Genomic DNA, 14,367 nt, shown 5'->3' on the forward strand with positions numbered 1-14,367 from the left:
CCTATATACATTTCCCTCCTCTTGAGCCTGCTTGACACTGCTTGAAGGGCTCCTGCCTTCTGTGTACTTCACAGTATAAAGTATTTAGATTGCATGGCTTTAAATGTGACAAGCAGTCATGCGAATTGTCATGCCTAGTATTGGGGATTGGACTTGATGGTCTCGGCTCATTCTAATTCTGCCTGTGAACTGCCCTTTAGTTTTTAACCACTTTCAATTGTCAGCATGGGTGCCACTTAAGATAATGGAGCGGCACCAAAAGTGTAGTCCATCTGACGCTCGAGCACTCATTGCTGTTGTCCAGGTTACTTTTAGAAGACATGAAATGGGTGTCTTAAGATCTGTGAAAACCAAACACAGTCTTTTTTTCCCCTAAACCGGATTATTTCTAGAGCAAAATCCTGGAAGCAAGCCTAGTAATGCCCATCTTCTCTCAGGAACAGCTGCAAAAATTACTTTTCCCATGTTACACTTTATGATATGTTACACTGTATGATATGGATAGGTGCAATACTGTGCTACACCAGCTCTGTTAAACTGTGCTTCTTGCTAGAAGTGATGTGGCAAAGTACAATGCTTCTAGCACCCTGGTGGTGCATAGGAAGAGAAGACGTGTAGTTTTGGCTCTGCTGTCTATGGAATCCAACTTGATGATTTTTTATTAGTGACTTGTATGTGAGGAGCACTATTATGGCCCAATCCTATGCTTCCCTCCCAACATAGTGGCGCCTCTTTCACTGGCACTGTCTGCTGTAAAGTAGTGTGCTGCTGGGAACACTGGTGGGAAGCCTTCCCGTCAGCATTGTTGGCTTTCTCACTGCCTGCCCAAGCAGGTAGTTCAGCAAGACAGGTGGGAGGGGGTGGTAGGAAGGTCAGACAGAGCAGGGAAGGGAAGGGGATGGGTGGATCAGGTCTGGGAAGAGGGCAAGTTCAACGGCAGCGATAGCCATCAAATCCTAACCCCCCTTTTCAAACCCAGTCCTATGGCATGGGTTCAGCAGGTCTGTGCCAACTATTTAGTGCGAGTGCAAGTAGTCCTTCCCCTGTGTTAAGGAGACTTATCTCTGGGTAAGGGAATGATTGTTCCCTAACCCAGAAAAGATCTCCTGGAGTGCCCTCACCACCAAAGGATGCAGCAGTAGCCATTTTAGTGCCACTGCATCAGCAATCAGTGGTGGGAGGAGAAGAATAGGCTTAAGGTATATTGTGTACTGTGAATGTAAGATTGGGTAGCTGATCTGTTACCCACGGGAAACGCCAATGTAAATGAGTATCTTGAAGAGAGGACAACACTGAGGGAATAGAATATTACTGCCGCTCTCAGTGTAATGCCTCTCAATGAATTATTGTCTCGCAAATGGCACTGTTGAAAGATGATGGATTTTCCAGGAAATGATAAGACCTCAAGATGTATTGATGGGATAATTACACCTGTTTACTCTTCATGGAGAGATTATCCAGGGAATACACTTCTGTTCTCTCCTTTTTTAATTAATAGTCAGATTCTTACTGGTGAAAATTTGCATAACTTTATTAACAGCTAATGCTCAGGCCTCAAATTTCCTTTATATGTAATTGCTTCCACTCGGCTTATTATGGAAGGACAAGTCCGTTTGCATTGCACTGTGTAATAGAACGGATCAATTTTTAAGTTGGTAAACGACAGTGAGGTACAGTGAATCTCAGGTGAAGGTGGATGGGGTGGCAGGGGGAAGACGGGCAACTCCATGTGCTTTGGGTGTTTGAGGATGGAAATGTTGGGAGTGACTGCCTTTTTAAACAGTTGTTTGTGTTTTTTTGAAAAGTACAGTACATAGAAGTGTAAAAGTGTGCTCACCCTTTTTGCCTTTAGCAAAATGTAAAAGTATTAAATAATAATATATAGAAGCATCAAAACATTATAACCCAATCACAGTATAGGTGGAAAAGAATCATACTGTGTTGAATATGAAAAATAACTACAGTGGTGCCTCGCATAACGAATGCCCCGCACAGCGAAAAACTCGCATAATGAAAGAGTTTTTCGATTGAGTTTGGTAACTCGCATAACGAAAATTTCTGGCCTTGCTTCGCATAACAAAAAAATTTTTAGGTCCGTGCTTCGCATAACGAAAACTTTTTAGGTCTGTGCTTCGCATAACGAATTTTTTAAAAATTAAAAATTTCGTGTATGCTTCAAATTTTAGAAATCCTCTGGGCAGTATGTATGCCTTTAAAGAGCACATAATAAACACTTTGTAAACCAAATTTGACTTCGTTTTGACCTTTTTTGCCCATAGGAACGCATTAATTAGATTTGAATGCATTCCTATGGGAAAACATGATTCGCGAAACGAAAATTTCGCATAACGAAAGGATTCGCGGAACGGATTAATTTCGTTATGCGAGGCACCACTGTATTGCTTATTGTTAGTCAGGCCACACCTGGAGTATTGAATCCAGTTCTGGTCACCACATCTCAAAAAGGATATAGTGGAAATAGAAAAGGTGCAGAAGACAGCAAGCAAAATGATTACTGGACTGGGGCACCTCCCTTATGAGGAAAGGCATTTGGGGCTCTTCAGTCAAGAAAAGAGGCAACTGAGAGGGGACATGATTGAGACAAAATTATACAGGCGATAGACAGAGTGGATAGAAAGACTCTCCTTTCCCTCTCACATAACCCCAGAACCAAGGAACATCTGCTAACAATTGAATGTTGGGAGAGTTAGGACAGACAAAAGAAAATATTTCTTTACCTAGTGTGTAATTAGTCTGTGGAACTCCTTGCCACAGTAAATGGTGATGGCATTTCGCCATCTCGCCGTCCCACCTTCCCCACCATCCTACTTCTCTCATTGCATCCAGGAGGATCATTCAACACATGTGAGAAGGCTCCAACCTTCCTGCTGGGCTCCACTTGACATGCTTGGCCTTTCATGGATGCCAAGGCAATTAGCATTAGTGTAATGCTTATTCCATCAGCTCTGGAGCCTAATAGGATTGGGCTGTAGGAGCCAACTAGAAGCGATGGGGGCTTTTAGTCAATGCCTGCTCTGTTCAAGTATAAAATACAGGAAGGAGTGTTACATCAGTAAAATGAGCATTTGGGAAAAGGGTACTGAAATGTTCCCTTATTGCTCCAAGCAGTTGTCTCCCTTCAACAGCAGATGTGTTAGAGCAATGAGGGGAACTTTGTGAATGGATGGGAATCAATTGGAGGGGAAGATTTAGTACCTCTGTCCCATGTGCTCTATTGACTGTTAAAATAAGGGCCCCAGCTCCTGCTACACACGTCAATGCGGCAGACTTGTGAAAAGAAACCAGGGTCTGCCAACGTTCCATCTAGTTTGGCCCTAAGCACAACAGCTGAGAACAGTTCCCTATAGGAGAAAATGTTGGTAGCTTGCATCATGGCTTTTTCATCTCTACAGTCAGATCCTCTTGCTTCTCCCCTGGCAGGTACAGTTCTCTATTGTTCAGAACCCATGGTGACAGACATGCTGTGGGTATATTTCCAGAAATGTAAAAATGCCTCTCTAATTCAGCCATTGCCAGTTGGGATGATTATAGGAACTGTTTCCTTTTAATTAAAGAGACAACTCTGTTTCTAGGAACACAACACTGATGAGGTTTATTGACTGCTCTTGCATGAGGGATGCAGATAAACAGCTTTATGCTGTTGTAAATTCTGAATGAGAAGAACTTTCACCCTTTTGGGTTTCATTCGCTGAGAAAAAAGGTGCATAAATAAGAAGGAATCAGTGAGCTGGTAAAAATTTCCTTCATAATGAAATATGCTTATTTTATATGAAATGAGACTTCCCAGCTAGCTTCTTTGCAACAGGGAAAAACTAACTCTGTCTATAAAACTTACCAGAGCCTCATTATATAATTGGCTTGTCTTTTCAAGAGGCAATTACATGAGCTTATATGCAGGGAGCATCCCTTTCATCATCAGTCATCTTTCAACACCTGTGTACATCCTAAATGGGTCCACACCATAGGGAGTAGAATCACAGCAGCCAAGCAGACATTGAAAGTGAATCAAACATGCACTGAAGGCAGTTGAGGTGGAAGCCCTTCATTAAAATTCTGCTCCCAAACAGAAGGATGCTTTAGGTTTTTTCCCCCTTTTTCTCTGGTGGATTTCACTCCACATGGGAGGCATTAAAATTACCCATCTCTGCCACAGATGACTAATCTCAGGGGTCTGCAGACAGCAATTTTGGAATATGCTAGATTGCACAAGGTGTCAGGCCTTTTCAAACATGCTTCAGGGAAGAAGGATCCCTCTTATGTCTTCAACCTTCATTTCAATTGACACAAGAAGCACCACAGCCTGTGCAATCAATATAATTCTTCTCCCATTACTCAGATGAGCAGTCCCTATTGATATTGTGTGAACTTCTGCACTTCACAGGGACAAAATGATGAATGCAACCCTGGGTCTGTTGTAGCCTTCTGCCAGACTCTTCTTGGCATGGTGGGAAAGCAAGTGAGCCCTTCCCCATTCATCATGCACATGGCTTTATGCATGAAGTTCTGCACTGATTACTGACAGATTACTACACCGATTACTTGAACACCCCATTCAAGGAATACTATACATATTTACACAGTAGCAAGCCCCACTGAGTTCAATGGGATTTACCCCCAAATATGTTACATAGGATTGTAGACTTAGCTTTTTCTCCCTTTCAGTGGTACCATTTACAGTTAAGAAAGGCTACCAACAATTAATGCTGATGTTAGTATATTGGTCTGTCCTCTGAAAGAAAGAGAGGTCCCCCTAGATCAATTTTGTGCTGGACCTTTTAGCTTAGGGAGCAATAACTTGGAAGCAAAACTCAGGTTAATTTGAAAATAGGTCAATGGGATGTGAAGATAACCCACAGTAATCTGAATTTGTCGTCTCAGCTACAAAATGGCTCCCTTGGTTGGTTAAATTACCTTTAAGGGGGAAATGGTGGGAGAAAAGCCTGCTGCAGGTTTACTAGGGGATGTGTGCAGCTGTTCAGGACAGATGTCCCAAGAAGCAAGTAGCAAGGCTTTGCTGTATAGGTGAACGTGATGCCTTTAACTGGCTTAATTAAAGGGGAAACAATGTCAGTCATCACTCATATTTCTTATTTAATAAACACAGCCCAGTCTCATTTTGTAGACTTGTGTCTACTCATCTGCTTCTTATAGTGCTTTCCAGAACAACCTTAATTAATGATGTTCTCTTAAGAGGTTTGTAGTGTCTGTGGAAAAGGGGATTCAGGGGGATTCAATCAAAAGCAGATTTCACCAGTCAATTTTTTTAAAGATTAAGTTTTCAGAAGCAGCTGGGCCTGGATGCAAAGATCATTTTCCCCCCTAAACAAATCTGTTAAGCTCTCAGTGAATAAAGCATTTGTGTTCAATTTTATTTGCATAATTTCAAGCGCCATTAATAGTACATGGCATGAGGAAAAATTGCCAAGATTTCACTCCAACCATGAGTGAAATTGGGTTTAGTAGAAAATTAGTTGACTTAACTGGCAATGATGAAAGCTTGAATAGCGAATGTTTAAATAAGGAAAAGAAAAGAAACTTGAAGGTACAGGCTGAATTGAGATCAGTTCTCCAGTTAGAACATATTAGCTGCAGTGAAAGATAAATGGAGGCTGCTAATGAATACAGAGCTTTCATCTCAAGAACACTCAGAGGGCCGGATCCCCAGATGGCATGGTTCAATGGAGTTCCACTGAATGCATGGAAATGATACTGATTTTACCCCAGCTGATGAGTTGGCCTTTGCTTTTATGAGAGAAGCATATATTGTGAGGGCAGACTGTAATTTGTGTTCACCGTTACGGTACAGAAACTCCACTCCAACATGTACCTTTATCTTTCTTGAGTAATTCATTCCATGTGTATTACTGTGCGGTACGTTCCTATGAATGCTACATCCACTCAACGCTATGCAAATTAAGTACTGCAAAACAGATTAATTTTTGCAAAGAACCCCCAGTCAGACTATCCAGTCATTCATTCGTTTAATTTGCAATGTACCTTGCAATTTTCATCTTATTTATTGTCGTATCAACCATAAAGTGCATATTTTATTGAGGTGGAACTGCCCGTCCTTCTGAATTATTTTGCTTGCTTTGTGAGTATTTGTGTGTGTGTGTGTGTGTGTGTGTGTGTGTCTGCAAGTAAGAGTTCTCTTTAAACACTCCCCTTCTGCCCTATCCCATCTGTAAATAAGGAGGGAGGGACTGGGACGAATTATGTAGGAGGGGGGGCAGAAGCGGGAAGAGGGTCATGTGCAACAGTTGGGAGGCTTACCAGGATGACCCAATCCTTTGCAACTGTACTCAGAAGTAGTCCCATTACAGTCAGTAATTAAATGGGGCTTCCTCCCCCCAAGTGACAATGGAGCTCACAGCAGCCAAAGCATGATCTCTATGAACCTCTCCCTCCACTTCCCCACGTCCTTTTTCCTTGGGCTTTTCCGGTCAATTCCAAGGCAAGAACCCCCTTGTGCTCCTCCTCCTGCCCTCCCTCATCCAAAGAAAAATATCAGATTGCCCATCCTTCATCCAATGATCATCAGTTCCTTCCTATCTGGTCCCAAGAGAGCCTGTTCCCACCTCCTCCCCCCACCCCCACCCCAGATGCAGAAGCAAACATTAACCCTTCCCTGCCTCCTGGCTAGAACTTCCCTGCTGCTCACCCAGTCTGAATGATGGCCCCTCAAGGTCTTTCACACCATGAAAACAGTAAGCAAGCACGCCCAGTCACAGGCAGACTTGAGTCTGCATGCATGAGGACTGAGTGCCGAGTCAGGGGCCCTTGACTCGAGTGTTTTGCCGAGTTTTCCATGTGCATGACTTGATTGTACACTAGTCAGCAAAAAATGCTTATTTTCGTGACTCAGCCTCAAGTCACCTGACTGGAATTCCCATCCCTGGTGTCACAATAGGTATGAAAGAGCAAGTGAGATCCACATTTGATCCTGCACACAGGCTCTCACATGCAGCATACATACACTCTCGCATCTTTTATTTAGTTGATGCATTTTTACCCCATCTCCCCCCCCCACTGTTGTGGGCACCCATTTAGATGGTACCCAGATCTGTCACCAGTCTTGTTTGCAAAGATTGGGAACTCCTGCTGTCAGAGTTGATGACTTGCCAGATACTGCCTGGAAGGACCAGGATTTAGACTCAGAAAGGATCCTGACTTTCCGAATACTTGTCCTGTAGCTATTGGACAATACCAAGTTGCAGGAATAAAAAATAAGAAGTGGAGCAATTTGGGATACAATACATTTCACCCTCACCCCCACATCACACATCTCATGTTAACAACTATTCCAGTGGCTGGTCCAATACAACTTGCACTATTGATTGAGGCAAGTGCATGACTGTAGCTGTTCTTCACTATTGAGAAAAGGGAATGCAACCCAGCCAGCCTTCTCCGATTCCCACTTTTAGTTATCCTCTGTGTATTACAAAACCCTCAGGGGCTGAAATTTCTTAGGCTTGTAGGTCACAGAGCTGCCGGCTGGTTACCCTTGCACTTCTGGAAACACAAAGATAAATGTTATTGCAATTCTCCTTGATAATGATAACCTTCTTGTCTTCTCCTGTGCAATCTTGAATTTCATCTGCTGTCTCTATGGCCCAACAGGACTTTTATTCCCTCAACAGAAAGTAGAAAGAAAATAAGAAATGAACTTCATAACTTTATAACAAAATTATCCTCTTTACAGTCAATATCATCTGAAACGTACACACACACACACACACACACACACACGCACGCACGCACGCATGCACATGCACACACACACACACACACACACACACACACAGAGTGGAGAATGCCTTTGTTATCCATCAGACGGTCCAATCCAGCAGAATATGCTGGTGGAAAATGCTTTCCGCCAATGTAACCTCCTTTATAGCCATTGCAAACCCAACTAGGCCATTGTGTGTGGGCTGGGCTCTGCCACAAGTGATGAACAGCCAGCTCCATGTGCTGATGGATGTTGGATGTCCTCTGGAGATAAGCCAGCTTGAGGGGTTGGCAGGAGGCAGGGACAGGGTTAATCAGGGAACAGGTGGACAGAGGCAGAGGGAGGGAGATCAGGCCTGGGAGGAGAGCGAGAATGAATGCCCCCCCCCCAGTCTGAACAGGTCCTATTTGGTTTGGGTTTCATTTGTTCCAATAATGAATGCATACCCCAGTGTTTTTAAGTGAAGAATTTTGTGACTCTGAACTAAATACCTATTTCAGTCTATTTAATGGTTCATACTAATTGTAACTCAGGGTGTAGATCTAGTGAGCATACCACACGCAGTCACGCAGGAAGTCACACAGACATTTCAGCTGAACTTTGGACTTTGCTCTCAGTCTGGAGAGGTTGAAAAGCTTTCCATCTGATCTTGTGATCAAGTCTCACACAAAAAGGGTCTGGAGCCCAGGTTGGAGCAAATGCCCCCCTCCCCATAGAAATGGTTCTGCTGTTGTTCAAATCAAGCAAGAAAATTTGCTGTTGAAGAATTTGTGTGTGCCTATATCACATCATGCAGGAAGGAGAAAGGAGTTCAATAGCCCATACCTAACTAAGACTCAATCCTAACCAATTTTCCAGTGCTGGTGCAGTTGTGCCAGTGAGATGTGCGCTACATCCTGTGGTGGAGGGGCAGTCACTGGGGCCTTCTCAAGGTATAGGAACATTTGTTCCCTTACCACAAGGCTGCATTGTGGCTACACCAGAGCCAGAAAGTTAGATAGAATTGGGTCCTAAATCCCTAATGCCAGTGCAGCCGTGCCAATGGGATGTGTGCTGTATCCTCTGAGATAAGCAGCTTGGAGGCCTCTTCACGGTAAGAGAATTTTTGTTCCCTTGCCCTGGGGCAAGCCTCTGCTGCACCAATGGGTCTTGTCAGATTTGCTGCAGATAATTTGATTGTGCACATATGAGGAGAGTTGTTGGCATCCTTCAGTCTCTGAAGACTATGGTATCGCGCTCTGAATAGTGGTTCTGGGACAGAGTGTCCTCTCCAGAGCACAAAGCCTGGGTAAAGTAGATATGGAGGATAGACTGTTACCCATGCAGCAAATCCCCCCTCTCCACGTCGCTGAAATGGTCCAATGGAAAGGCAGAAACCAATAGGTTGGTTCCAGCGGCGTCGCAGGAGTTGCCAGAACGTGACTGTGTTCAGCCATGAACTGCCTCAGGGACTCCGGCTCCGGATTTTGCCTCAAGGTTGACTCCTGAAGCCTTTTCCATAACTGGATGTAGCCACAAGGCAGTGGAGGTTTGGGATCAGAGTTTTCCTTCTCTCAGATGAGCTGCCTTCCCAGGCTAACGAGTCCCATCTACCCGGTGAGGAGAGTAAGGGAAAGGGAATAGACAAGGAATGGAGATATGATCTGGCACACGCCAGTGCTGCTGAAATCTACCCCTCCCTCTCCCATTTCATCTCCTGCCCACTCTTCCCCATCCACAAACTCCTGCCTTCTCCACTCTCTGCCCTGTTCTGCCCACCTCCAGCCACCCCTGCACCTGTTACCAGCTGACCTTCACTGCTGGAGGTAGCAGGCTGTGACAACAGGCCTTTGGCACTGCTGCTGTTTGCTGAGGCAGAACTAAAATGGCTGCAATAGCTAAAATGGTGTGCTGCCATATGGCCACATTACAGTGGTACAGTGTCCAGCTGTGGGAAAAGGCAGCGCTATCCTAGTTAGGATTGGCTTCAGTGACTGGCCCTTCTCATTGCTCTCTCATTCCATCTCCTTGCTAATCCCATGCTGACATTACCATCAGGATTTCTGCAGGAACAACACACGTGTATGCACTGCCAGAGCATTTATGCAGCTTGCTTCTGCAATGATCATGCTCTTTATCCCCTCTTTCCCCACCCATTTTGCTGAATACTGGTCTGAATTGGTGGTAAGGAGTCACTGTTTCCCTTTCCTCTGCAATTTTATGACTTACAGGTTCCTTAGTGCTAAAGTGGTGGAGTGTTTACTAGATATTCACACAGCACCAGAAAAGCTCTAGCAAGCTGACCTGAGACTCCATAATGGGCACCTGATCCTTTTTGCATTGCTTCACTTTATTTATATTTTTTTAGGTAGCTGTCAGGCACAAGAGACTTTCTATTCATGTCATCTTCCCAGCCAGCCGCTTAGTGTAAAATTGCCCATAAAAGTGAACTTAAATTACAAGTGATAAAACCACAGCCTCTCCTGGCCACTGCCAGTTTTTTTTTTTTTTTTGTCTCTTCTACATGGTACAGCAGCTTATATTCTTTGTGACAAGAGCAGTGAAGCAGCTGCAAGCACTTATCCCAAGCTTAGTCACCATAAATTGAAAATTCTTGTTTTCCCTGGCTTTGAAATGTAGCATGGTCCTTCATTAGTTCCTTCTAAGTGTTTTTTCGTATCGGCAGAGCTGATGCACTGAGAAACATTTGACCATTAGCCCCAGAGTGAATGCTAAGTGCGGGTCCTTCCCCTGTGCCAGGCTGAATTATAGAGGGTGAAAGATGCCTTCTCCATGTATCCAGTCCCAACACACATACAAGCACATATGCTCCTTCCTGGTGGACAAGCCCAGTGATAGTCCTTATAGATTTTCTGAGGCTGCATCCTTTTTTCCTCCTTAATTCTTCGTAATTTGAGGTACAAACATTAGGGGTTATCGGCAGAGCCATCCCTAGAAGAGTGCAGGCTGGAAGTAACTCATCCAGTGCACCCTCCCATTATGGCCATATATATGGGTCATGAAATGTGGGGCCCAGGGCAGTCACCCCAGTTTCGCTACCCTAAGGACAGCTCCGGTTAGAAGGATGGAGCATTGGGAATAAAAAGAATTAGAGATTTTACTTCTACAGGTGGGGCCTCAGTATCCGCAGGGGATCTGTTCCTGGACCCCCCCCCCCGTGGATACAGAAAATCGCAGATTAGCAAATCCATAATTTTCGATCCCTTATGCCCTCCAAAGGGGACAGGGGCTGTGCTCCAGTCCCCTCCAGAGGGCTTTTTGAAGCACAGAGAGGTAGCGCATGTCCTTCTGCCTCTGCAGGCTTCAGAACGGCCTATAGAGGAGAAAAAATTCCTCTACTAGTTCCCAGAGGCACTAGTTCCCAGTGCTTCAGAAAAACCTCTGGTGGACCCTTCAGAGGGTCCAGGTGGGGCCCAACTCTGGTTCAACACAGGTCTGGGGGACCTACGTTGAGTCAGTTCCGCAAATACAGGATCCGCAGATATGAAGGCCCCACCTGTATATTTTTTCATGGACTGTTCCAGGGGTCCAGCCCTGGCACACAGGAAGGCCTTGCCAAACAGCAGGGCTTTCACATATTGGGTTCAGTGATGACATCATTGGCAGACGGTGAGATCTCATGAGGGCTGGGCAGCACCAAAGCTGGCCACAATCTCTCTAATTGGGGCTCAGGTGGGAGGCTCAAAGGGGCAGGAGAAGGCTCAGTTAGGGAGGGTGAGGAGAGAAAGGAAGAGGACAGTGCTGGAACAGAAGGGAGGGGTGGATCTCGATTACACCAGCATGTAGCAGATCCTATTCCCTCTTTCCCAGGCTGTTCCACTCATTTTCACTCCTTGGTCATACACCAGCAAAATGGCTGATGAGGGTACGAGGAGACCCAGTAGGCAGTCAGGCAGTCTACTGTGCAATAAGTAAAAAAATATTTTTACTTACTTCCTGACAGCTGTCCAATTGCCCCACCCACCATTGGGCGCAGCAGACTCTGTCAGGACAGCTGCATCAGCAAATGGCATTGACACCAGGATAGGATTGGGCAGTAAGACAGAAAGAAATGTCTCATAAACTGAAGCAAAGAGGAGACCTAGCCAGGCTTCCATACTTTGTGTGCTGTGTTAACAATTCTCTGTTCAGCCTGTCCACAGCAATGACCTCTAACATCTCCACATCCTTCAATGCTCTTGGTACCAGGGAGGTAGAGGTGAAGCAGAGCTCTGGAATTTCTACTACAGCAGGAACTCTGAGGTCATCAGCACCAGTACTTAGATTTTTTCCTCTGAAACATTTTTAAAAGACAAAGAACAAACATCAGGTTCAGCGGAAGGCAAACTGAGAAATGTACCTAGAAGCATATGTTAACATGTACAGACCATTATTTTTTCCAAGGATCACCTGCAAGAGAGTATGTGGCTCATGTTTCTTTAATGGTACAATCCTACACAGATTTACCTGGGAGTCACTCCTACCAAACACAATACTTACTTCTGATATGCATGGACTAGCACTTCAATATGCTTTAAAAAAAAAAATTTATCTGGGACATTTTTAAAGTTCAATTCTTTCACTGTTTATATATTTATTTTAACCCATTGCCATTCTCTCAAAATGTTTGGGCTGAAATGAGCCAGATCTTTACAGGAAGTACAAGAAGTTTCAAAGTGGAAATAAGTGGCAAGAGAAGAAAACACCCTAGTGAAGAAATTCGAAGTGCATTTTGTGGGTGTTGTAAACTCTTAGTGGGGGCTTTTGGAGGCACTGTGATGAGTTCTGCATTTCAAAATATACCACTGCTTGGTATATAATGCTAACAATCTCTTTCCCATCCTTTCCCAGTAATTTGAGTGTACCTCCTGGCAGAGGTAATTGTCCCTTGACGGTCCCTTTGCCCTTTGACCTCATTTACACCGACTACCATGGACTGCAGCAAATGAAACAACACATGGGCCTCTCCTTTAAAAAATACAGGTAAGAAGAACTGGCCTGGCTTTTCTTTGTTCTTCTGCTTTAGAGTCTTTAAAATGTCAATGATGGGAATGATAGGCAAAGACGTACAATTTGCCTCAATATATCTTTGCTGGTGCTTTCCAAAGGGTTGCAGTCCTCTGTGTTCCAGACCATCAGACCCACTCCCTCTAGCTCTGCAATACAGTGGAGTCCTTTTTCACAGTCACTCATGGCTGTTCCAGTGATCAAGCCCACCCTCTTCACAGCTCTAAGGTGCATCTATCAGGCTCAAACTGCACACTGCCTGATTCTTTCCCCCAATACAGTGTTTATTTTTTAATACAGAGGAGCCTGAGAGACTGCAGTCTGTTGATGCAGAGTGGGTTGAATTGGGAAGGAAAGATGCTCAACCCTTTCCTTTCCTGCAGTCTTCTGCTCAAAATCACAGAGTGAGCTCTCTTTATATGCAAATTCGCTATTTGTAAATTCACTTATCCATGAGGAGCAGAATTGCTACTTTCTCTCATTATTCACACCTCTGTCCTTGTTATCTGCTATGTAGAGGTTTTCCGGAGGCTGCAAGGACCTTCAGAATGGTGCCTGTGACCAGCACGGACCCCTTTAAGCTGCCACCTGTCATTTTAAAGGGGTCTGCCCTGGTTACATTCTGAAGGTCCCTCCAGCCCCTGGAAGGTCTCTGCAACATTCAGAGATATTTTGGCACTTCCTGCTGCACTCTGCTGGCTTCGTGAGGGTCTCTCTTGAATTCTTCTGACGATACCACTTCCATCCTTAGGGTACCTCTTGTACCGAACCCCATTGATCCTAAAGGATCAATTGTTCATAATCTGTGAATTTGCTATCCACTAGGGTTTCCAGGAACCTAACCCAAGCAGATTGACTGCACAAGCTGTTTGGTCACCCAAGGTAGGCAGGGAAGAGGTAGCAAGGGAATGGTCATGAGTAGGCTGAGCTTCAGTCTGGTTCCAGTACTGTACCAATGGTACTTGAGCCATCATCAGCCACTTGGTACAGGCATTGTTTCAGCCATTGGCTATCATCAGCCACTTATTTCCTAGCCAAAAGAAAGACATCGTGCCTATTTGGAAAAGGCCACTTTTCCACAGTTCACTCCTTCCTAGCTATATCAGGACATTCTGCTCCACATCCAGCCTGGGCTGATGTTGTTCAGTAGAATGATATAGAGATGGGCAGCTTGGAAAGCCCAGGAGACTGTATGTTGTCTACCCACCCAAGCTACACCAGTGAGTTGTAAATATCCAACTTAGAAAAGGGCTGACCTGAGAAAAGTGCAGATTACCCACTATGAATTGTTTTGGAAAAATGAACAGCTTTCCTGTTGGTGATGTAGTTATGCTATGACCACTGGGAGAGGACCACAGGAGTCATTTTTTCAGACTCCTATGGTCCTCAACTAGTGGTCATAGTGCAACTACATCACCAACAGGAAAGCTGTTCAATTTTTCAGAAACAATTCATAATAGGTAATCTGCACTTTTCTCAAGTCAGCCCTTTTCTAAGTTGAATATTTACAACCCATTGGTATGAACATACAACAAACCTTTATTAGGCATATAGTTTTACAACTAATATCTCCAAACAGTCATGTATGAAGGTATATATTAAAAGAGAGATAAGAAATAAGGGTTAAAACA

The 14,367-nt window shown here is 44.4% G+C and overlaps 1 protein-coding gene across 2 annotated transcripts in view; it reads left to right on the forward strand.

Moving 5' to 3' along the window:
• Positions 1–14,367, forward strand: part of MGAT5B (alpha-1,6-mannosylglycoprotein 6-beta-N-acetylglucosaminyltransferase B) — a 201,172-nt gene that overhangs the window by 133,325 nt on the left and 53,480 nt on the right. For both annotated transcript variants that reach the window (XM_066616601.1, XM_066616600.1), the window contains exon 9: positions 12,581–12,712. In XM_066616601.1, the coding sequence (XP_066472698.1) occupies positions 12,581–12,712 (132 nt within the window). The remainder of the gene's footprint in view (positions 1–12,580; positions 12,713–14,367) is intronic.

The sequence above is a fragment of the Tiliqua scincoides genome, chromosome 2, assembly GCF_035046505.1.
Source record: "Tiliqua scincoides isolate rTilSci1 chromosome 2, rTilSci1.hap2, whole genome shotgun sequence".
Lineage (NCBI taxonomy): Eukaryota > Metazoa > Chordata > Lepidosauria > Squamata > Scincidae > Tiliqua > Tiliqua scincoides.